Below are 22,341 nucleotides of genomic sequence, written 5' to 3' on the forward strand. Positions count from 1 at the left end.
TCAGAGTTTATGTTTTACACTTTGGTCTGTGATCTATTTTGAGATCATTTTTGTTTAAGGTATGAGGCTTAGGTCCTGGGTTGTTTGTATTTTCTCTTTACCTATGAGTGTCCAATTTATCCAGTACCATTTGTTGAAAACACTATACTTCCTCTATTGAACTGCCTTCTCTAACTTATTTGTAAGTGATTAATTGCACATTAATTGCACATATTTCTGCACATCTATTTCTCTACTCTTTCTTTTATTCCACTGACCTATGTGTCTATCCTTCACCAAAATCACACAGGCTTTATTACTGTAGCTTTATGTCATATCTTAAACTTAGATAGTCTCCCAAGAATGAGAGAAAACATTTGCAAATCATATATCGGATCAGGGACTGATCCAAAATATAAAAAAATCTTACAAGTCAAGAAGAGACAGCTAACTGAAAACTGGGCAAAGTACTTTCATAGACATTCCTCTAAAGAAATCATAAAATGTCCAATAAACACGTGAAAAGGTGCTCAGCATCATTACTCATTAGGTAAGGTAAGGTAAGTCACTTCAGTCGTGTCCGACTCTGTGCGACCCCATAGACAGCAGCCCATCAGGCTCCGCCGTCCCTGGGATTCTCCAGGCAAGAACACTGGAGTGGGTTGCCATTTCCTTCTCCAATGCATGAAAGTGAAAAGTGAAAGTGAAGTCGCTCAGTCGTGTCCAATTCTTCGTGACCCCGTGGACTGCAGCCCACCAGGCTCCTCTGTCCATGGGATTTTCCAGGCAAGAGTACTAGAGTAGGGTGCCATTGCCTTCTCCGTACTCATTAGGGAAATGCAAATCAAAACCAAAAAAGATAGCACATCATACTCACTAAGATGGCTGTAATCAAAAACCCCAGCCTGAACTCTAATCCTAACCTTACCTACAGCGTATAGAATGGCTCTATTTAAAAGACAAAATGACGATTGTTGGTAAGGAGATGGAGAAATTAGAATCTTTAGACTGCTGATGGGAATGTAAAATGGTGCAGCCACTATGGAAGACAGCCTGGCAGTTCCTCAAAAGGTAAACAGAGTTCCCACATGACTCAGCAATTCCATTCTGTAGTACACACCCAATAAAATACATCCATTTGAAACCTTGTACTGTGTTCATAGCACCGCTATTCATAACAGCCAAAAAGTGCAGACAACCCAAATGTCCTTCAAGTGATGAATAGGTTGAATCAAGTATGGTATATAATCTAGACAGTGGAGTAGTGAAGTGAAGTGAAGTCGCTCAGTCGTGTCCAACTCTTTGCGACCCCGTGGACTGTAGCCCACCAGGGTCCTCCACCCATGGGATTCTCCAGGCAAGAATACTGAGTGGGTTGCCATTTCCTTCTCCAGGGAATCTTCCCAACCCAGGGATTGAACCCAGGTCTCCCACATTGCGGGCAGATGCTTTAACCTCTGAGCCACCTGGGAAACCCCAAGTGGCGTAGTATCCAGTCGTAAAAAGGAAGGAAGTACTGATACGTGAGTGAATCTTGAAAAAATTCATATTGTATGATTCCGTTTACATAAATGTCAAGAACAGGCAAGTCCTTAGAGACAGATAGTAGATTAGGGAACTTGCCTAAGTGGTTAACTTGTCCAGTGGTTAAGAATGCAAGGGACATGGGTTCAATCCCTGGTCCAGGAAGATTCCACACGCTGAGGGGCAACTAAGCCCATGCACCACAACTACTGAGCCTAACACTCTAGAGCCTGAGCTGCGACTACCGAAGCCCACCTGCCTAGAGCCTGTGCTCCACAAGAAACCAGCACACGAGAAACCCACGCACGGCAACTAGAGCGCAGCCCCTGCTTGCTGCAACTAGAGAAAGCCTGCGTGCAGCAGCGAAGACTCAGCACAGCCAAAAACGAATTAATAAAATTAAAAAAAGATAAAAGTCGATTAGGTTTTCTGGAGCCAGGGTAGTTGGGGGTCTGTGACTGTTAATGGGGCTGGGGGTTCTTTCGAGGTAATGAAAAGTTTCTAAAATTGTGGTGATGGTCACATAACTCTGAATATACAAAACCCCACTGAATTGGACACTTAATTTTTTTTCTTTTTTTTTGGTCTGTGCAGCATGGTATTTGGGATCTTAGTTCCTTGATCAGGTATCACACCTGTGCCTGCTGCAGTGGAAGTGCAGAGTCTTAACCACTGGACCACCAGGGAAGTCCCAAATTGCACACTTAAAATGGCGGGATGTATGGTATGTGAATTTTATCTCAATTAAGGTGTTAAAAGATGGGGTGATGTCATTCCTCCATCATTATTTTTCTTTTCCAAAACGATTTTGGTGACTCTGGTTCCTTTGCCTTCCCATGTGAGTTTTTGTTTGTTGTTCAATTGCTCAGTCGTGTCTGACTCTTTGTGAATCCATGGACTGCAGCACACCAGCCTTCCATGTCCCTCATTATCTTCCGGAGCTTACTCAAACTCATGTCCATCGAGTTGGTGATGCCATCCAGCCATCTGGTCTTCTGTCGTCCCCTTCTCCTCCTGCCCTCAATCTTTCCCAGCATCAGGGTCTTTTCCAATGTTCACATCAAGTGATGAAAGTATTGGAGTTTCTGCTAGCATCAGTCCTTCCAATGAATAATTAGGGTTGATTTCCTTTAGGATTGACTGGTTTGATCTCCTTGCAGTCCAAGGGATTCTCAAGAGTCTTCTCCAGTGCCACAGTCAAAAGCATGAATCCTTCAGCACTCAGTCTTCTTCGTGGTCCAACTTTCACATCCATACATGACCACTGGAAAAACCATAGCTTTGACCATACGGACCTTTGTTGGCTAAGTGATGTCTCTGCTTTTTGAGTTTCAGAGTTAGTCAAAGAGTTACTTGCACAAAAGCCTAGGAGTTTTTCAGAATGGAGGTAAACGTTTCCTGTGTGGAGAGTTCTGATCACAGATATTTTGCTAAACTATTCTTAGAGAAAATTGTGAGGCTCAGACAAGCCCTCTGATTGGAAAACATGTGCACAAGAATAAACAAGTGTTGAGCACCTTCTGTGCTTGGAGTGTTACTGTGCTATGACGCTTGCTTCTCCTAAGCCTGAGCCCAGGCTGATGAGACTGGAGGTCTGAGGGCGGGTGCTGCCTCCCGGGGTGCCTCCCCGCTGCTGAGCAGAGAGGGCGGGGATCTCCCGGGGCTGTCAGTTCCTGTCTGTGGCCTGGAGGCCGAGTCTGTCTTCCTGGAAGCCCCTTCCAGGTCTCCCCTTATGTTTCACAGCTGTGCCCTCTTCTCATGTGACAGGGTCTCCCTCTCCCAGGGTGTGCCCACCCTCTGCTGGCCTTGCGCTCGTGGTCACCTCTCCTGGCCGTGCTCTGCCTCTGGGCCCAGGTGTTCACAGGGTGTGTGACTTTGCCTCTCTGGGCTCACCCCAGAACTGATGAGCCCAGCCCTCCCTGCTCACGCCTGTTTCAGGAGACTCCAGGCCGCTGCCCGCATCTAGGCCTGCAGTCAGGGTGTGCGAGTCTGATCCTGAGGCTTCAGCTCCCCAGAAAGAAGAGAAGGAAGGGAGACAGACAGGGACAGATGGACAGACTGGCAGAGAAAACAGACTGAGCCAGGGAGACAGAAGGGGCTGAGGAACACGTGGAAGTTCAGGCAGAAGGAGGGAGTCTGGAGGTCCTGGGTGAGGGTGGAGCTGACCTGCTGGACAAGGTAGGGGAGGCACAGCGGGGCCTCAGTGAGTGATGTGCCTTGGACAAGGCCCCCGGCTACAGCGTCCGGGGTCTTGGCCAGGAGTCAGTGTTGGGGGTGAGGAGTGTGCACTCCCGGCCTCCCGCCGTGGGGCTGGTCCTCACTCCCCTCTTGGCAGCACCTCCCCCATCCTTGGCTTTCACAGAACAGAGAGTCACAGGAAGCCACTTTGATTCTGAAACTTCCAAGGCCTGCAAAACATTGGTGTGGGCAGGCACCCTTTTTCTTTTACTTTTTTTCATTGTAAAATACAGTACAAGATTACGTCACAGTGTAATGAAATATTATAAGTCACATACTGAGCATCCCAGTCCTCCCCAAAGGTGACCCCAACCTACTTTCTTGCTTTACAGTAAGCTTTTACTACACACTTATGTGTCCTTGGACTTCCCTGTGGCTCAGATGGTACAGAATCTGCCTGCGACGCAGGAGACCTGGGTTCTATCCCTAGGTTGGGAAGATCCCCCGGAGAAGGAAATGGCTACCCACTCCAGTATTCTTTCCCGGAGAATTCCACGGACATAGGACATTGGTGGGCTATAGTCCATGGGGTCGCAAAGAGTCGGACACGACTGAGCAACTCACACTACTACTACTGTGTGTCCTTAGGCGCGTTAGTTGGTGTTGCCTGCCTTTGGCTGTCAGGTCCATGAGACAGTGTAGTGGGTCATCTCCCATCACCCACCTTTGTGACGTGCCCGAGGTGCTGTGGGCATCGGTTGTCGTCGCCGTGTTGTGCTTCCTGGTAGGGACATATCACAAGTTACCCAGGGTAACAGGGATGGACATTTGGGCTGTTTAGTTCTTGGCTGTTGTGAGCGACGCTGCAGTGAACATTCTGTTGGGTATATCCCCAGGATGGAGGCTGCTGGGTCCAGGGCGTGGAGTTCTCAGCTTCAGCAGTTAATGGCAGATGTTTTCTGGAGCAGTTGTACTGCCTGGCACTCACCTAGTGATGTGCGAGTTCCTCTTGCTCCTCACCCTTCTGAAAGTTTGTCACTTGGGTCCCGGTTGGAGGCGGGGTCTCAGGGTTCAGGTTTTCTGCTGGGTGTATACTGGCTTCTCACGTGGTCTTAATTTGCACTTTCTCGACACTGCTGAGCTAGGTCCCTGTTCACACAGTTGCTGTCCTTTGCATTACATTTGCATTTCCTTTTTTTGTTGAAGTTTCCAAGTCATGGCCATTTTTCTACTGTGTTGCCAGTCTTATTGATTTATAGGAAATTTAAAGAGATTCTAGGTAGGGACTTCCCTGGTAGTCCCATGGTTAGGAACTCACCTGCCAATGCAGGGGCTATGGTATGATCCCTGATCTGGGACGATCCCACAGGCAGAGGTGCAGCTGAACCTGAACCGGCACATTGAAACTACTGACCAGCACGCCCGGAGGCCATGCTTGGCAACAAGAGAAGCCGCTGCGGTGAGAAGCCTGCGTGTTGCAACCAGAGAGTAGCCCCTGCTCGCCACAACTAGAGAAAGTCGGCGTGCAGCAACGGAGACCCAGCGCAGCCATAAATAAATAATTAATTTTTAAAAGTACTAATGGACAGGGAGGCCTGGTGTGTTGCAGTTCATGGGGTTGCAAAGAGTCGGACATGCCTGAGCTACTGAACTGTACTGAATACTTACAAAAGTATTCTGGATGTAAGTTCTTTGTCAGTTTCATATATTGTACCTCCCCCAGGTCTGTACTTTGCCTGCACGCTCTTACTGCTGTTTTTGGTTGAGCAGAAATTTATAATTTTAATGCAGTCAAATTAAGTGATTTTTTAAAATTCAGGTAAAAAAAAATGTACCTTTCTATATGTAACAGCCAAAAGGTGAAAGTAACATAAATGTCCATCCATGGATGAATGGATCAACAAATGATGGTATTTCTATACAGTGAGATATTTACTAAACAGACATGAAAATGAAGCTGAGAAAGATTTAGGGCAGGAGAAAAGGACAATAGAGGATGAGATGATTAGATGGCATCACCGACTCAATGGACATGAGTTTGAGTGAACTCTGGGAGATGGTGAAGGACAGGAAAGCCTGGCATGCTTCAGTCCAGGGGTTGCAAAGAGTCGGATGCAACCGAGTGACTGAAAACAATGTAAAGATGAAGCACTGACAGAACGTGGATGAAGCTTGAGAATATTACGCTAAGTGAAGGAGCTAGACATGAAAAGCCATATACTGTGTGACTCCCCTTATATGAAGTGTCCAGAACAGGCAAACCCAAAGAGACAGAAAGTGGACGAGTGTGTGCCAAGGGCTGGGGGCGGGGTTGGGGAGGATGGGATGATGAAAATATTCTGTAACTAGTGTGATCCTGGTTGCACTCATTATGAATATATGAAATGCTACAGAATTAACTTCACTTTCAAATGGTTAATTTTGTGTTATGCAAATTTTCCCTCAAATTTTTAAGAAGTGGAGTAAGCATTATGCTGAAGGCTGAGGTGAAGTGAACCTTCTACATTACTTTTCTAAGAACTTTGCCGTTTGGTCCTTCGAGCTGGCCACAGTCCACCTTGGATTGCTTTTGTGTGGAGTGAGGTGAGGTCTGCGGACTGGCTCTGGCTGGTGTGAACTGAGTGTTCTCGAAGTCCTGGGCGTGGTGTGGACTGGGCACTCTCATGTTGGGTGTTTGCCCCTCACAGCTCTGTGAGAGAAGTTTTATTTTTCAAGATGACGTGTTTTCAGATAAGGAAACACAGGCTCGGGAAGGTTACACGTTCACAGTTTCCATGGAGGAGGAGCAGCCCCAGTGGGCAGAGGAGACCGAGGTTTGCTGTGTGCGAGGCCTTCTGTGTCTGGTCCTTGCTCTCCCACTTGAAACAAGAGGGGCTGGGCCTGTGCAGGGCCTCAGGGCCCTGAGACCTGCTGGTCTCTGGGCCGAATTCCAAGTGCCAGGCTTGTTCTGAGCTTGTATACTGGGGCTGAGCTCAGAGGGGCTGTGGTCTCAGCAGAAGATTGAGACAGGGGTCTGCAAATGCTTCCTCCCCGCCTTCCCCAACTGAGAGCAACCCCTGGCTGACCCTGGGCAGGATGAGCTCCCTTGTGAGCCCTGGTTTCACTGTTTTAACCTCAAGCGTGTCCTCCACCTCACTCTTAGGACGGATGAGCTGCTGCCGTGTGACCTCGGCACACAGCAGCGTGAGTTCAAGATTATTGTTGTTCTTGTTGTAGGTGAACGATTTTCCTGGGCAGATACCCTGCGGTAGGGATGGTGGAGATATCACGTCGGTCTGAGATAGGGTTTGTGAGCCCCGCCTGGCGCTCGACCGTCGAGGGTGGCTCTATCGGGGCCAGACCGAGTGGCAGGGCTGATAAGGCCTAGCTGTCCAAGGAGCCTCCTGGCCCTGCCCTGGGTTAGGATTCGGTGCTTTCACTGCTGTGGCCCAGGTTCAGTCCCTGGTCAGGAAACTGAGATCCCACAAGCTACAAGACATGGCTTCCCCTCAGAAAAGACACAGAAAACGAGGACTTGGAGATGTGGGGCGCTGGCAGGGAGGCGTCTGAGGGCACACCCTGCAGTGAGCAGAGGCTGAGCCTGGCACGATGCTGCCCGGGAGGCTGTTAGTTCCCACTGTGCTTCCTGGTGGGGAATCAGAGTCCAAAGTGGGGCCACCTACCCTCAGTCCCTCTGCTGCCGGCAGCTGGCTGCATGGCCCAGGGAGTGACCATGAGCCCCTGGTTTCCCTGACAGCCCGGGAACACAGACGGACACGGACACTGAGGTGCCATTGGGGAGGGTGCTGTGGAATTCAGACCCCCACTCCCTTCAGTCCAGCCCGAGACAGTCCTGCATCTGAGCCTCGGGAAGGGATGTGTCCTGGTGAGCTCCCTTCACCATTCATGGATTCCAGTGCTTGTTACAATGAAAAGTCATGAGCCACACAGCCAGAAAATACACAATGAATGCTCTGGGGAAGGTTCCTAGCACGAAGTGGGCCCTGAGAGGGTAATATAGGAACGGTGGTTTCTCTACTTTTGGGCCTTACCCCAGCCCAAGCACAGCCAGTTCTGGGGTCATAGGCCCATCCAGTGGCGCAACAGCATGTCCAGGAAAGTCAGAAGAAGCAGACCTGAGCCAGAGTCCTGGCTTTCGTGTCTGGGTGCCCACAGATTCCCAGTGTCCGGCAGGGAGGCCCCATCCATACAGCTCTCCCAGCCTCACCTCTTGCTCCTATGTCCTTGTTTCCATTCTGAGGACATTCATGGGAACTGGGGGAGAACTCGGGAACCTTTTGATGATACATAAAATCAGTATATTCTAGGGACTTCTCTGGTGGCCCAGTGGTTAAGAATCTGCCTTGCAATGCAGGGCACATGGGTTTGATCCTGCTGTGGAGTTACTTAGCCTGTGTGCCGCACGTACAGAAGTCCAGGCACTGCAATGAAGATCCTGCATGCTGCAACTAAGACCGGACACAGTCTAACAAGTAAATACAATATTTTAAAAAATCAATATATTCTAGACTGGAAAAAGGGCTTGCAGAATCTGTAACAGAGGTTAGCTGTGGTGGTGGTTTAGTCACTAAATCGTGTCTGACTCTTGCAACCCCATGGACTGTAGTCAGGGTCCTCTGTCCATGGGATTCTCCAGGCAAGAATATTGAAGTGGGTAGCTATTTCCTTCTCTAGAGGATCTTCCTGACCCAGGGATCGAACCTGGTTTCATGCACTGCAGACAGATTATTTACCCACTGAGCTACGAGAGAAGACACATTTGTGTTATTATCCTTATTTTACATAGAACATGAGGCCCTGTACGGAAGAAATGTCTCTTTCCTTATCCGTAATATCTATAGCATTTTTTAGGCCATGGATATAAAAGTATTTCACCAAAGAAAGATCCCATAAACAAAGGATAAACGGGCTTCCCTAGTGGTCCAGTGGTTAAGAATCCACCTTGGAATGGAGGGGACACCGGTTTGATCCCTGGTCCCAGATGAGGCAGAGCAACTAAGCCCGTGTACTGCACCGACTGCACCTGCAGTCTGGAGTCCTTGAGCCACAGCTACTGAAGCCCGTGTGTCCTAGAGCCCGTGCTCCGCAACGAGAGAAGCCCACATGTCGCAACCAGAGAAAAGCCCGCACACAACAATAAAGACCCAACTGCAGCCAAACATATAAGGAAGTAAGAAAGGTTTTAAAAAGGACACACAACACAAAAGGAAACATAAAGGCATTTCTTAGGCTCTGGTAAATAAGCAATACAGTTAATTCTGTTCCTCAGTAGTACAAAAATGCAACATGAGACATTATTTTCCTTTCTTGACATTTTTTTTGGGATTAAAAAAGTCAATGCTATGCAGTCCTGGGCAGGGCAATATGTTTGTGGGGAACATCTGAGACATTTCAGAGATATGTACCCATTACCCTGGGAGAGTCAACCCATGAATATGTTCTTCAAAATACACATTTGTGTTATCCTCAGTGAAAGAGGTTACTTTGGCAATGAAAATGCCAAAGTTCCATTCCTGGAACTTCCTTGGTAGTCCAGTGGTTAGGAATCTGCCGTGCAATGCGAGGGATTTGGGTTCAATTCCTGGTCAGGGAACTGAGATTCCACATGCCTTGGAGCAATAAAGCCTGCATGCAGCAACTGCTGAGCTCACCTGCCAGGACTGAAGAGAGTCTGTGCGCCACAGGGGCGATCTTGCCTAATGCAGTGAAGGTTCTGCATGCAGCAACTAGGACCCAACACACACAACTAGATAAATAAAAGACAATGCTCCTTCTTTAGCCCATTGATTACTTTCCCATCCATCTGATGTGCTTGAAAAGATTTGAAAACAGTCGCAGTAGACTGTCCACCACAGTCACCTCCTGGGACCACAGGGGTGGGGTGGGTGGAGTGCTTTTTTTACTTTTTAAAAGCAGCTGCTTTGTGAGATAGAATTCACATATCGTACATTCTACCCAAAGTGTGCAGTTTAGTGGGTTTTAGTATGTTCAGAGAGTTATGCAGCTACGACAATTTAGAACATTTTCATCACCCCAAAGGAACCCCCAGCCCCTCAGTTCCCACAGGTGGTGTCTAAAGATTCCGATTTCACCATTTGCTCACTATTTTTTTTCAAGTATAGCCATCCTAGTGGGTGTGATATGGCGTCTCTTTTTAGTTTTGATTTGTTGCTGTTCAGCCGCCCAGTTGTCGGACTCTTTGGGACCCCACGGACTGCAGCGTGGCAGGCCTCCCTGTCCCCCACCAGTTTTGATTTGCATTTCTCTAACTCGTGATGTTTGAACATCTTTTCACGTGTTTCCAGGTTCCTTGTCTATATTCTTCAAAGAACTATCTATTCATGTCTTTTGCCCACTTTTTAGGGGGTCACTTGTGTTTTTCCTGTTGAGTTATGTTTTTTAAAAAATATATTCTGGATACAATTGTCTCATCAAATATATGACTTGCAAACATTTTCCCCCACTCCGTGGGTACTTTAATAACTTTTACAGCAAAGAAAGGCACATTTAGAGACATCCCTTGAGCCAGATCATGGCATCTGGTCCCATCACTTCATGGGAAATAGATGGGGAAACAGTGGAAACAGTGTCAGACTTTATTTTTTTGGGCTCCAACATCACTGCAGATGGTGACTGCAGCCATGAAATTAAAAGACGCTTACTCCTTGGAAGGAAAGTTATGACCAACCTAGATAGCATATTCAAAAGCAGAGACATTACTGCCAACAAAGGTCCGTCTAGTCAAGGCTATGGTTTTCCTGTGGTCATGTATGGATGTGAGAGTTGGACTGTGAAGAAGGCTGAGCGCCGAAGAATTGATGCTTTTGAACTGTGGTGTTGGAGAAGACTCTTGAGAGTCCCTTGGACTGCAAGGAGATCCAACCAGTCCATTCTGAAAGAGATCAGCCCTGGGATTTCTTTGGAAGGAATGATGCTAAAGCTGAAACTCCAGTACTTTGGCCACCTCATGAGAAGAGTTGACTCTTTGGAAAAGACTCTGATGCGGGGAGGGATTGAGGGCAGGAGGAGAAGGGGACGACAGAGGATGAGATGGCTGGATGGCATCACGGACTCGATGGACGTGAGTCTGAGTGAACTCCGGGAGTTGGTGATGGACAGGGAGGCCTGGCGTGCTGCGATTCATGGGGTCGCAAAGAGTCGGACACGACTGAGCGACTGAACTGAACTGAACCGAACTCGAGCCAGAAAGTTAGGCCAGGCAGCTTTCTATTTGCATTGCCGCTGGCTCCCTTGGCCAGAAGCAGGCCGCCGCAGGCACTGGGATAAGCCCAGCGCCCAGAGCCAGCGTCGCGCCTGCGCACACGGCAGCTTGCGCCTGCGCAGAGGTCGCCGGTCTGCGTACAGGGTGCTTCCGCAAGTTTGCCTCATACTGTCGCGAAGTCTCGCGAGCCTCTCGCGAGTGTGGGGTGCGGGACGGGCCCGTGGGCTCGGTGGGTCTGGCTCCGCTCGGCGCCCCGCCTCCAGCCTGTCCTCCTCAGGGCGCTGGGTCCCAGGTCCTCAGCTCCCCCCCGGGCCGCTCCTCCTCAGAGCCCCACCCGCCCCTCTCCCCAGACCCGTCCGCCTCCGCCGGGTCCACGGCCCGTGCTCCTCAAGGCGCTGGGTCCCGGGTCCCGGCCCCTCCCCCGCCCGACGTCCTCGGGGCCCCTACCCAGGCCCCGGGCCGACCCCTCCCCGGGCTCCCGGCAGGATGGGGGACAACACCAGCCCCATCAGCGTGATTCTTGTGAGCTCGGGGAGCCGGGGCAATAAGCTGCTGTTCAGGTACCCTTTCCAGAGGAGCCAGGAGCATTCGGCGTCCCAGAAGAGTAAGTGGGCGCCGGGCGCCGCCTCCCTCGCTGTGAGCGGGGAAGCCGGCTACCGTGTTGTGTCCGTACTGGCGGTGCCTTCTCATCACAGAGTGCTGGGGAAGTATAGAAAAGTAAAAAGGAGCAGGAAAAGAATCACTCATAGTTTAAACATGTCAAATCACTGTTGCTAACGTTTCATCGGTTTCTGTAGACTTTTACCTGGGATAAAGCCACAATGTGAATGTATTCAGCTAGGATGAAGTTACGAAATGCAGGGACATCGGAGTTTTCTTTGGCTACTTCCCCTCAGTTCTGCTGCTCCTCCCCCGATAACCACTTTGAAAAGCGTTCCTCTTGAACATAGACACCAAATATATATCCACAGAAAAATAGTTTATTACTTTGGGCTTCTTCCCCCTCCCACACATAGGATGTTCGCAGTCGCTGTTTTTTTTTCCATTGAACCGTCTGTCTTGAAGCTTTTTTCTGCCTAGCAGACGGATCACCTCCCTCTTGGTGTAGCGCACAGCTGCCTGGTAGGAACATACTCTTTCCCTGCGGATGGACATTTAGGTTACTTGTGGTTTTTCACTATTGTGGATGTTCAATTTATAATTAATTAAAAAAATTATTTTAAAATTTGTAAACATGGAAAAAGTTTTAAAGGCCCAGAGGAGTTTAGATTATGAAAAGGTGGTTCTTTCCTCTCATTGACCCTCAGCCACGCACATCCCTTGTAGGGTCAGATGCTGTTACCATTTTCCTGTGCATCTTTCTAGAATCTTAAGTGTAAATGCAAGCATATACGTACATTATTTTCTAAGCACAAGTGAACACGCTGTTCACACTCTCTGCCCTGTTTTCATTTTCACTTTACATGTTTGATATAGATTTAAAACTATGGTCAGAATCATAGGAAGAACTTACTATGGTTTATTCATCCAGTCCTCTGTTGACGGACATTTGTTTCCAGTCTTTTGCTAGCAGTGTGAATGTCTTTTATGTATGTTTTTTTTGTTCTGCAGAATATATGATCAGTTCCCAGAAATAAAATGTTTGGATCCTCGGGTTAATAGTGAGTCATGTGTTAAAATTTATTTATTTGGAGGAAGATTGCTTTACATTGTTGTGTTGAGCCATGTATTTTTAATAGATCAGATTTTTCTATGTTTGTTCATGAGATAGGTGAAAACTTTTATCCGATAGTAGTTTTAATGGGCTTTTGCCTTCTGACTGAGAGTGAGCATGTTTTCCTGTTTTTATAGTCATTTGGATTTCCTTTTGAGTTAAGAACCTACTCATAACCTTTGCTTAATTTCCTCTTGGATTGCTTGATTTTTTTGTTGTTGGTTTGAAGAAGCTTTTAATATATTTAGGAAAAAATAGGCCTTTGTGACAAAGCTGTACGTTCTTAGCCAGTTTGCCTTTTGAGTTTTGATTTTTATGGAGTCAAGTTTTCAGTCTTTTTGTGGTTTCTGAGTTTTGTTCTGCATAGAAAGGCCTTCTGCTGTCCAAGATTATTAACAAAAGGAGTGTCTTGTTTTCCTGTGGAACATTTATTGTCTTTTCAAAAGATATTCTGTATAATTGCTTTATAATGTTGTGTTAGTTTCTTCAGTAAAACAAAGTGGATCAGCTTTATGTGTACATAATATCCCCTCTTCCTTGGACCTCTACTTCTCCACCAGCCCCCTCTCCCATCTAGGTCATCACAGAGCACTGAGCTGAGCTCCTTGTGCTGTATAGCAGCTTCCCACTAGCTAGCTATCAGTATATATTTGTCAATCCTACTCTCCCAATTTGAGAAAACGTAGAGGAACCAGAGTTCAAATTGCCAACATCCACTGGATCATCGAAAAAGCAAGAGTTCCAGAAAAACATCTATTTCTGCTTTATTGATTATGCCAAAGCCTTTAACTGTGTGGATCATAATAAACTGTGGAAAATTCTGAAAGAGATGGGCATATCAGACCACCTGACCTGCCTCTTGAGAAACCTGTATGCAGGTCAGGAAGCAACAGTTAGAACTGGACATGGAACAACAGACTGATTCCAAATAGGAAAAGGAGTACGTCAAGGCTGTATATTGTCACCCTGCTTATTTAACTTATATGCAAAGTACATCGTGAGAAACGCTGGGCTGGAGGAAGCACAAGCTGGAATCAAGATTGCTGGGAGAAATATCAATAATCTCAGATATGCAGATGATACCACCCTTATGGCAGAAAGTGAAGAAGAACTAAAGAGCCTCTTGATGAAAGTGAAAGAGGAGAGTGAAAAAGTTGGCTTAAAGTCCAACATTCAGAAAACAAAGATCATGGCATCTGGTCCCATCACTTCATGGTAAATAGATGGGGAAAGAGTAGAAACAGTGGCTGACTTTATTTTTCTGGGCTCCAAAATCACTGCAGATAGTGATTGCAGCCATGAAATTAAAAGACACTTACTCCTTGGAAGGAAAGTTATGACCAACCTAGACAGCATATTCAAAAGCAGAGACATTACTTTGCCAACAAAGGTCTGTCTAATCAAGGCTATGGTTTTTCCAGTGGTCATGTATGGATGTGCGAGTTGGACTATAAAGAAAGCTGAGGGCCGAAGAATTGATGCTTTTGAATTGTGGTATTGAAGAAGACTTGAGAGTGCCTTGGACTGCAGGGAGATCCAACCAGTCCATTCTAAAGGAAATCAGTCCTGGGTGTTCACTGGAAGGACTGATGTTGAAGCTGAAACTCCAATACTTTGGCTACCTGATGCGAAGAGCTGACTCATTTTAAAAGACCCTGATGCTGGGAAAGATTGATGGCAGGAGGAGAAGGGGATGACAGAAGATGAGATGGTTGGATGGCATCACTGACTCAATGGACATGGGTTTGGGTGGACTCTGGGAGTTGGTGATGGACAGAGAGGCCTGGCGGGCTTCGGTTCATGGGGTCACATAGAGTCGGAATGACTGAGCGACTGAACTGAACTCTCCCCATTTGTCTCACCCTCCCCTGTCTCCACTGTGACCACATGTCTATTCTCTACATCTGTGTGTCTATTCCTGCCCTGCAGATAGGTTCATCTGTACCATTTTTCTTGTTTCCACATATGTGTTAATATATATTTGTTTTTGTTTTTTGGGTTTTTGTCTTAATATATTTGTTTTCTGTGTCTGTGAATCTGTTTCTGTTTTGTAAATAAATTTATTTGTATTATTTCTTAGATTCTACATAATCTATATTCTAGGTAATCATATAATATTTTTCTCTCTCTGACTTACTTTACTAAGCGTGATAATGTCCAGGTCCATTCATGTTGCTGCAAAATGGCATTCCGTTGTAGGTCTTCTTGGTGGCTCAGTGGTAAAGAATCTTCCTGCCAATGCAGGAGACATGGATTTGATCCCTGGTCCAGGAAGATCCCCTGGAAAAGAAAATGGCAACTCACTCCAGTATTCTTGCCTGGAGAACCCCATGGATCCTGGTATGCTATAGTCCATGGGGTCGCAAAGAGTCAGACTTGACTTGGTGACTGAACAACAACAACAACATTTCATTGTATATGTGTACCATATCCTCTTTATCCATTCATCGGTTGATGGGCACTTAGGTTGCTTCCATTTCCTGGCTGTTGTAAATAATGCTGCTATGAACACTGCAGTGCATTTATCTTTTTGAATTAGAGTTTTTGTCTTTTCTGGGTATATGCCCAGGAGTGGGATTGCTGAATCAAAAACTCTGTTTTTAACTTTTTAAGGAAGCTCCATGCTGTTCTCCATAGTGACTGCACCAGTTTATATTCCTACCAACAATGTAGGAAGATTCTCTTTTCTCTGCACCCTCTCTAACATTTATTCTTTGTAGACTTTTGGATGATGGCCATTCTGACTGGTGTAGTTGTAGTTTTGATTTGGATTTCTCTAATAATTAGAGAAATGGGCTTCCCTGATGGCTCAGTTGGTAAAGAATCTGCCTGCAGTGTAGGCGACCCAGGTTCGATCCCCGGGTTGGGAAGATCCCCTGGAGAAGGAAATGGCAATCCACTCCACTAATCTTGCCTGGGAAATCCCATGAACAGAGGAGCCTGGCGGGCTAACGTCCATGGGTTTGCAAGAGTCAGACACAACTTAGTGACTGAACCACCAATCTAATAACTAGAGATGTTGAACATCTTTTCATGTGCCTGTTGGTCATCTGCATGTCTTCTTTGGAGAAATGTTTGTTTAGGTCTTCTGCCCATTTTTGATTGTGTTACTGGTTTTTTTGATATTGAGTTATATGAGCTGCTTGTATACTTCGGAAACAAAGCCTTGTTGGTCACATCATTTGTATCACTAAATATTTTCTCCCAGTCTGTAGGTTGTCTTTTCATTTTGTTTGTGGTTTCCTTTGCTATGCAAAAGCTTAAGAGTTTGATTAGGTTCCATTTATTTTTACTTTTATTTCTTTTGGGAGCCTGACCTAAGAAAATATTGCTACAATTTGTGTCAGAAGGCTTTCCCTATCTTCTCTTCTGGGAGTTGTATGGTGTTGTGTCTTATATTTAGTTCCTTCAGCCATTCTGGGTTTACTTTTGTGTGTGTGTGAGGAAGTGTTCTAATTTCATTCATTTTCGTGCAGCTGTCCCGCTTTCCCAAGGTCACTTGCTGAGGAGCCCGCCTCCACTGAATATTCTTGCCTTCGTGGTTGAGCATCAGTTGGCCGTAGGTGTGCGGGTTTGTCTCTGGGCGCTCTGTTCTGCTCCAGTGGTCCCTGGGGCTGTTTTTGTGCCAGTGCCACACCGTTCTGATTACTGTAGCTTTGTAGTGCTGCCTGAAGTCTGGGAGGATTATTCTTCCAGCTCTGTTCTTTCTCCTCAGGATTGGTTGGCAACTCTGAGTCTCTTGTGATTCCATATAAATTTTAGGATTGTTTGTTCTAGTTCTGTGAAAAATGTCATGGGTAATTTGATAGAGACTGCATTAATCTGTGTAGATTGCTTTGGGTAGTATGGCCATTGAAACAGTATTAATTCTAATCCTAGAGCAGAAACCATCACTTTTAATGGTTCCACAACCTTCCCATATGTGGATGGGTCCTGTTTTCTTAGCTTTTCTCTCCTTTTGCCTTCACTCAGGTAAGCCTCGTAGCAGATACGCTGTCAACAGTGCCGGAGAGCATGCTGAAGACCAGGATGGGGACCCCAGGTACGGGCTCTGCAGCCGCTCCGTGGGCGCCGGCCCCCTGTCGACCCAGACATTTCCCCCCTCAGGAGCCCAGTTCCTCTTCTCCACTTGGTGGGTGTTTCAGGCAGACTGACATGGGATTGTGGTGCCCGTCTCCGGCTTTCTTTGTGACTCGGTTCCGTGATCCTGCTGTGGGCTGTGTGGTTGGTGGGACAGGCTGGAGACTAGATGGGAGCGTGTCCCTACGGGATGTTTGTATCCCACGAGAGGAGCACGGAGGAGGGGACCCTGGTGCTGTCCTTGGACCCGCGTCCTCAAGCTCGTGTCCAGAGGTTGAATGTGGGTGCTTGGGTGCAGCACAGCATGTCCGGGTGGTACGGCGGGCTGAGAGCCAGTGCTGCTGTGACCTGGGCTTAGGGCCCAGAGGAAAGCAGCTCCCGTTCCTTCTGGGCATGCTCCCCCCTTCTCTCTGGGAAGTGCTCTCAGGGTGGCAACCTTGAGAAATGGCCACATCTGCCTTCTTACATTCATTTTAAAGCTTAAGAAATAATGGTACAGTCCCAGATGAAGGAGACAAGATCGTGACCTGCGAGTCCTGCGTGAGAGTGTATCCATGGGAAGGCATCCGTGGGCCCCGGCCTGCACCCTGGCCGTGTGAGGCGTTAGTGTCGTCTCCCTAGGTTCTCTGACGTGGCGCCTGCCATCGCCTCGTGTGTTTTCTCTTCTCTTCTGTGAGAATGTGGGGGCCTCTGGCATGACCGCCGACTGGCTCTGAAGGGGGTGGGTTTTGGAAGCAGCAGGAGGAGGCAGGGATGTGGGGGCTGCTGGGTATCCTGTGGGTCATTCTGCTTGACATCGAGGCCTGTGGATGTCTTGTCCTTTAAAGTGGCGCCTGGAAACAGACTCTTGGCTGTGAGGCGCATAGAAAGGCGTATTGCACTGCACACCTACTGAGTGCGTTTTGGCCCCCTCCTCCTGTGTCACAGGTGGTCCAGAGCAGGGCTGGCCACCTGCCTGCCTTCCTCCAAGCTCTGCGGATGTGAGGCTCAGCCCACTGAAGACTCAGAAAGAGCTCTTGGAACAGTCTGGGAGAAGGGCCGGCAGGACCTGTTTGCTGCAGTGACTTTTCAGAGGCTTACAGTAAAATGACTGGGAGGATGTTTTCTGGGGAATCCATTCTGCATTTAGCGTAATGAAGACAGGAAACCAGGGGACAGGCATAAGACACTGTGGGTCAGTCAGGATGCCAGACAGGCTTGCTGCCTAGGGAGAGCTGGTCTCTGCAGAGGCTCACTGAACGTAAGAATGCCTTTGTTGGTGATTTCGGCACACTGTAGCACCTGCTGACCCTGCTCCGCGCCCCTACACCATCAGAGGTGCAGGTTAATGCCCCGGGGCCCGGCTGTATTTTGTCTTACAGACCTGCCAAGCTCCTGCTCTGCCCCTGGCACCCAGAGGACCCCCACCCAGCTCAGATGTCTCCCCAGAGCAGTGCAGTGATGTGCCTCACACTCACTCCCTGTTTTCCTTGGTTGTCGTTCTCAGAGGGGCTTTTTCTTCTGGAACCAGCAGTGTGTTCCTGCTTGTCTGTTTGCCAGATTGAAGCTGTGTTAACGGGCCTGACGGTCCCCTCTGAGTGTGGTGGTGGCTGGTCTCACAGGAGTGCGGGTGCAGAGCTGGGCTGCCCAGGGTTGTCCTGACTGGCTAGCCGTTTAAGTTGATATGGACTGAAATCAAATAAAAGTAGAAACTGAGTTCCTCAGTTGCACTGGCCACATTTTAGGTTCTCAGTGGCCACCTGTGACGACAAGTAGGGAGTGAAGAAGATGGATATTGTCTGTTTTCTCTTAAGGCCTGAAGGTCAAGTTTAGAAAAGATGCGGTCTTCCTGTTAGGGAGGTCAGCTGTGCAGCGGCCACAGGGTCTCAGGAATTGAGGCTGAGATACTTGGTGGCGTTGTGCGGTTCTCATAAGCCTTTCACCTGTGGGGCCTTGTCTGAGCTCCTTGACATGTTTGGGCAGAAAGACTGAGCGCTGTGCAGGCATCCAGCGCGTGCGTGCGCTGCTGCAGTCTGATCGGGCCCTCGGCCTTGTTCTTGCTTCTGGGAACTGACCCTCCTTGCCCAGCCTGAGTTTACTCATGAGGATTTGAGCGTTCCTGGGAGGACTGGGAGGTAGGTCTTCCATGTCGGGAGAGTGTTTTTCTGTTCTTTCTTGTGTGGCAGGTGGTGTCGTCTTGACCTCAGCGGTTAGTGTAAGTGTGGTACTTCTGCCAGACCTTAGCGCTGTGTTAATTGTGATCTTGTAACTCTTGATGAGTTTCAGAATCAGTGTGGTCTTGATGGCCCTGGCCCCATCGCAGTGAGCGAGTCCTCCGGCCGGCAGGTGACTGGCCACAGGGTGGCCAAGGCTTCTGCACCCACCTCTGTCCCAGTTCCCGCCGCCTTCTCCTTGCTTATTCTGGACTCCTGGTTTCCCTCGGTGCTGGGGGTGGACTGCTGGGTGCAGAGACTCACTGCCTCGTGAGAGCCCAGGCTTCCCGCAGCCCCTACCCTTTCTGCACCTGGACTTGTCTAGTGCTCTGAACCTGAGCGCCCAGACAAGGTTGGCTGGCAGCAGGGACCTCTGGGACTGAGTGCTCTCAAATGCCCCCTCCTCCCGGCAGGTGCTGTGCCCTTGGGAGGGTGTTCGACAAGTGGAAGCAGGGTTTCTTGTCTCCCCCACCTGCCCCTCCCAAGAGAGACGCTTGTCATCGCCCCTCCATCTCTCAGAGGGGTCTGTGAGGTCTGTCCCAAGGGCTGAGTGTCCCCTGTGGCACTCGGGCTTGGATGCTGCCCTGTGCCCATCACACACTAAAATGTCCCCGTGGGCTTTATATGACACTTCTCTAGGAGGCAGGAGTACAGGGGGACCTCTTGCCCCTGACAGGGCACCCCCGGGGTTGGAGGTGCGCAGTGCACCTGGGCGCCCCGAGAACGAGGGCAGAGTCGCACGCCCTTCCATGCTGTCCCGCTGTCTGTTTTTGGACTGGCCCGAGAACATGCCCTGTTCCGGGTGTCTCAGAGTGGACGGTCTTGGTTTGACTTCCAGCTGCGCTGGTTCATCTTTCTAAATGTGTTTTCTTTTTTAATTTCTTAAGTTATTGCAGAAATGTTAGTTTTTATAACAATTATTTTAGTGTATTAAAATATATCAATATTTACCATGCCTCTCATCATCAAAACAAGGGAAAAGGATTTTTGTAAATTTTGGAAACATCAAACAAATATTGAGAGAATTCCCTGATGGTCTAGTGGTAAGGACTTGGGGCTTTTATCGCCGGGGCCCAGGTTCAATCCTCGGTTGGGGAATTAAGATCCTGCAGGCCGCATGTTGCGGCCTGAAAAAAAACCAAACAAATATTGACACTTTTTGTTTCAATTTGCTATTTATGACTATTATATCGCCTGACCCCACATCTCATGACATAGCTGTCTTTGTGCATGTTACATCAGCAGATGCTGTATAAAGCCTGCTGCTTCTGCTAAGTCGCTTCAGTCCTGTCTGACCCTGTGTGACCTCATAGACGGCAGCCCACCAGGCTCCCCCGTCCCTGGGATTCTCCAGGCAAGAACACTGGAGTGGGTTGCCATTTGCTTCTCCAATGCAGGAAAGTGAAAAGTGAAAGTGAAGTTGCTCAGTTGTGTCCAACTCTTAGGGACCCCATGGACTGCAGCCTACAGGTTCCTCTGCCCATGGGATTTTCCAGGCAAGAGTGGTGGAGTGGGGTGCCATTGCCTTCTCCTGTATAAAGCCACTCAGGTGTTTTTCTCATTATAAACCTGTAGTGTTAAGCTCTGGTGAGTGGATTTCTGTGTGGGCCAGACTTGCCCACACAAGCAGAGCAGTCAGACAGCAGAGGGGTCTCCCTGAGTGTCTGCCGGGGGTTGAGGGGTGGCTTTTACTTGAAGCAGCACCTGACTTTGCGGTTGGTCCCCTCTGCAGACCTTTGCTCTCTGGGCCCAGGTGGGGGGAGTGCTTTTCAGGCGGCCTTGGGATTTGGAGGCTTATAGACGTGCGTGAGACCACTGCTGCTTGCCTCTGAGTCTCAGGGCCTGTCCCACAGCCCGGCAGACTCAGGTTCCTGGACGGGAGGCTGAGGCCAGGGCTCAGGCCTGTCTGTGGCTCTTCATGGCAGAGCAGAGGTTTTGGAGGAGATTTTTGATATCACAGTAAAAAGTGAAGTCTCTGGGCGGTGGGTGGTGTTCTCCTATCTGTCCTGTGGTGTCCTGAGTCACAGGGTGCCGGAGTAGTGGTGGGTTTGCTCAGATAGGGCAGGAGGTGTCCTGAGTCACAGGGTGCCGGAGTAGTGGTGGGTTTGCTCAGATCGGGCAGGAGGCACGGGCGCTGGGCCAGATGCTGGGGCAGTCGCGTCAGTGAGGCTCCGCCTCCCCACGTCCTCTCCGGTCTCTAGGCCCCTGCATGGCTTCCCGGGCAGAGTGAGCCATCGAGAGGTTTTGAAGAAAGACCTAGAGTCTCCTGTGTCTGGTTGACTCACCAGAAGGCTGTGTTCCTGGGAACGAGGCCCCACAGTGGGGGCCGAGGCCGGGCTGCAGGCTCCGTGTTTCCAAAACATCTCTGACAGTGTCTGTGCGGGAAGGGCCGACTGCAGCCCTGACTGCGAATGGCGCGGCGGCCCGCGCTGACAGACCCTCTGTGTCTGGTTCGTTTGGGGGCCCCAGGTGACCGAGCGTGCCTAGAGGGCCGTGTCAGTCCTGGAGGAAGACTGGACGCCAGTGTGACCCCGCCCAGGGCCTCAGCGGTTTCCGCGGGACTCACTCGGCTGCTGGTCTCATTTATGCTCTTCCCAGTGTTGGGCGCGCACAGGCAGCCGCTACCGCGGGGCCCCTTCCTGGACCCTTGAGTCCGGGTGGTGTCTGGTTGCTTCGTAGCTGAGTGGAAGCAGCAGCAGCAGCACGCACAGTGTGCGGCCCTCCTTTCTCTGGGGGCAAGGGTTCTCGGGGCAGGTGCCCCCCCAGAGCGCGGCCCCTGGGAGAGGCCCGGGGTGCTACCACCAGCCCCGCTGCTCGTGAGGCCTGTGTCCTCAGTGGCCCCTGTGGAGCCCTCCCCGCACAGCCTGTCCTCCCACCTGGATGCCAGAGAGGCTTTTCCCCGGCGGGGGGATGAGCACAGGCCTTGCTGCCGTCTGGCTCTACGTTCGACATGGGGCGTCTGTGTCTGCAGAGCGGAGGCCCCGGGCCCGGGCTTGGAGACAAGGCTGCCCTGCACTCTCTCCCCTGTGGTGACGCCCCCATGCCGACACCCCGGGCAGGAGGGAAGGGGCCATGCTGCCAGCCCGCAGCCAGCTCTCACCAGCCCTTCCTCCTCCGTGGCCTCCGTCTCTGTCTGTCCCTCCATCCTCGCAGTTAGTGGATCTGCGTATTTCGTGTGTCTGAAATGTTTTTTCCCGAATAAAAGCTGGAGGGTGACGTGTTCAGGGTGTGGGAGGCCCAGGAGCTGCCCTGGGATGAAAGCGGTTCACAGGCTCCAATGCGTGCATCCCCTTGGGCCTCAGTCAGCACCGAGGGGCCGGCCTTTGGGGGCTTGGTGGGGGGCCCTGCACCCCTGGGCCCGTTAAGGAGCCCCCCCCGCACCCCCACTCCCGGCCTCCGAGCCTTAACAAGGTTCCTCAGGGCCTTGCCAGCGCCCGCAGCCTTCCTGAGGG

General features: G+C 49.5%; 1 protein-coding gene across 3 annotated transcripts in view; it reads left to right on the top strand.

Moving 5' to 3' along the window:
- Positions 1–11,082: 11,082 nt before the first annotated feature.
- NPRL3 (NPR3 like, GATOR1 complex subunit) overlaps positions 11,083–22,341 on the top strand; it is a 33,238-nt gene continuing 21,979 nt past the window's right edge. The window contains exons 1-2 of one of the 3 annotated variants that reach the window (XM_027526602.1): positions 11,083–11,507; positions 16,590–16,659. In XM_027526602.1, coding sequence (XP_027382403.1) covers positions 11,390–11,507; positions 16,590–16,659 — 188 coding nt within the window. In that variant the 5' untranslated portion in view covers positions 11,083–11,389. Of the gene's footprint in view, positions 11,508–16,589; positions 16,660–16,686; positions 16,750–22,341 lie in introns of those variants that run through there. The other 2 variants (XM_027526600.1, XM_027526601.1) reach the window with 2 other exon arrangements.

The sequence above is a fragment of the Bos indicus x Bos taurus genome, chromosome 25, assembly GCF_003369695.1.
Source record: "Bos indicus x Bos taurus breed Angus x Brahman F1 hybrid chromosome 25, Bos_hybrid_MaternalHap_v2.0, whole genome shotgun sequence".
NCBI classification, from domain to species: domain Eukaryota; kingdom Metazoa; phylum Chordata; class Mammalia; order Artiodactyla; family Bovidae; genus Bos; species Bos indicus x Bos taurus.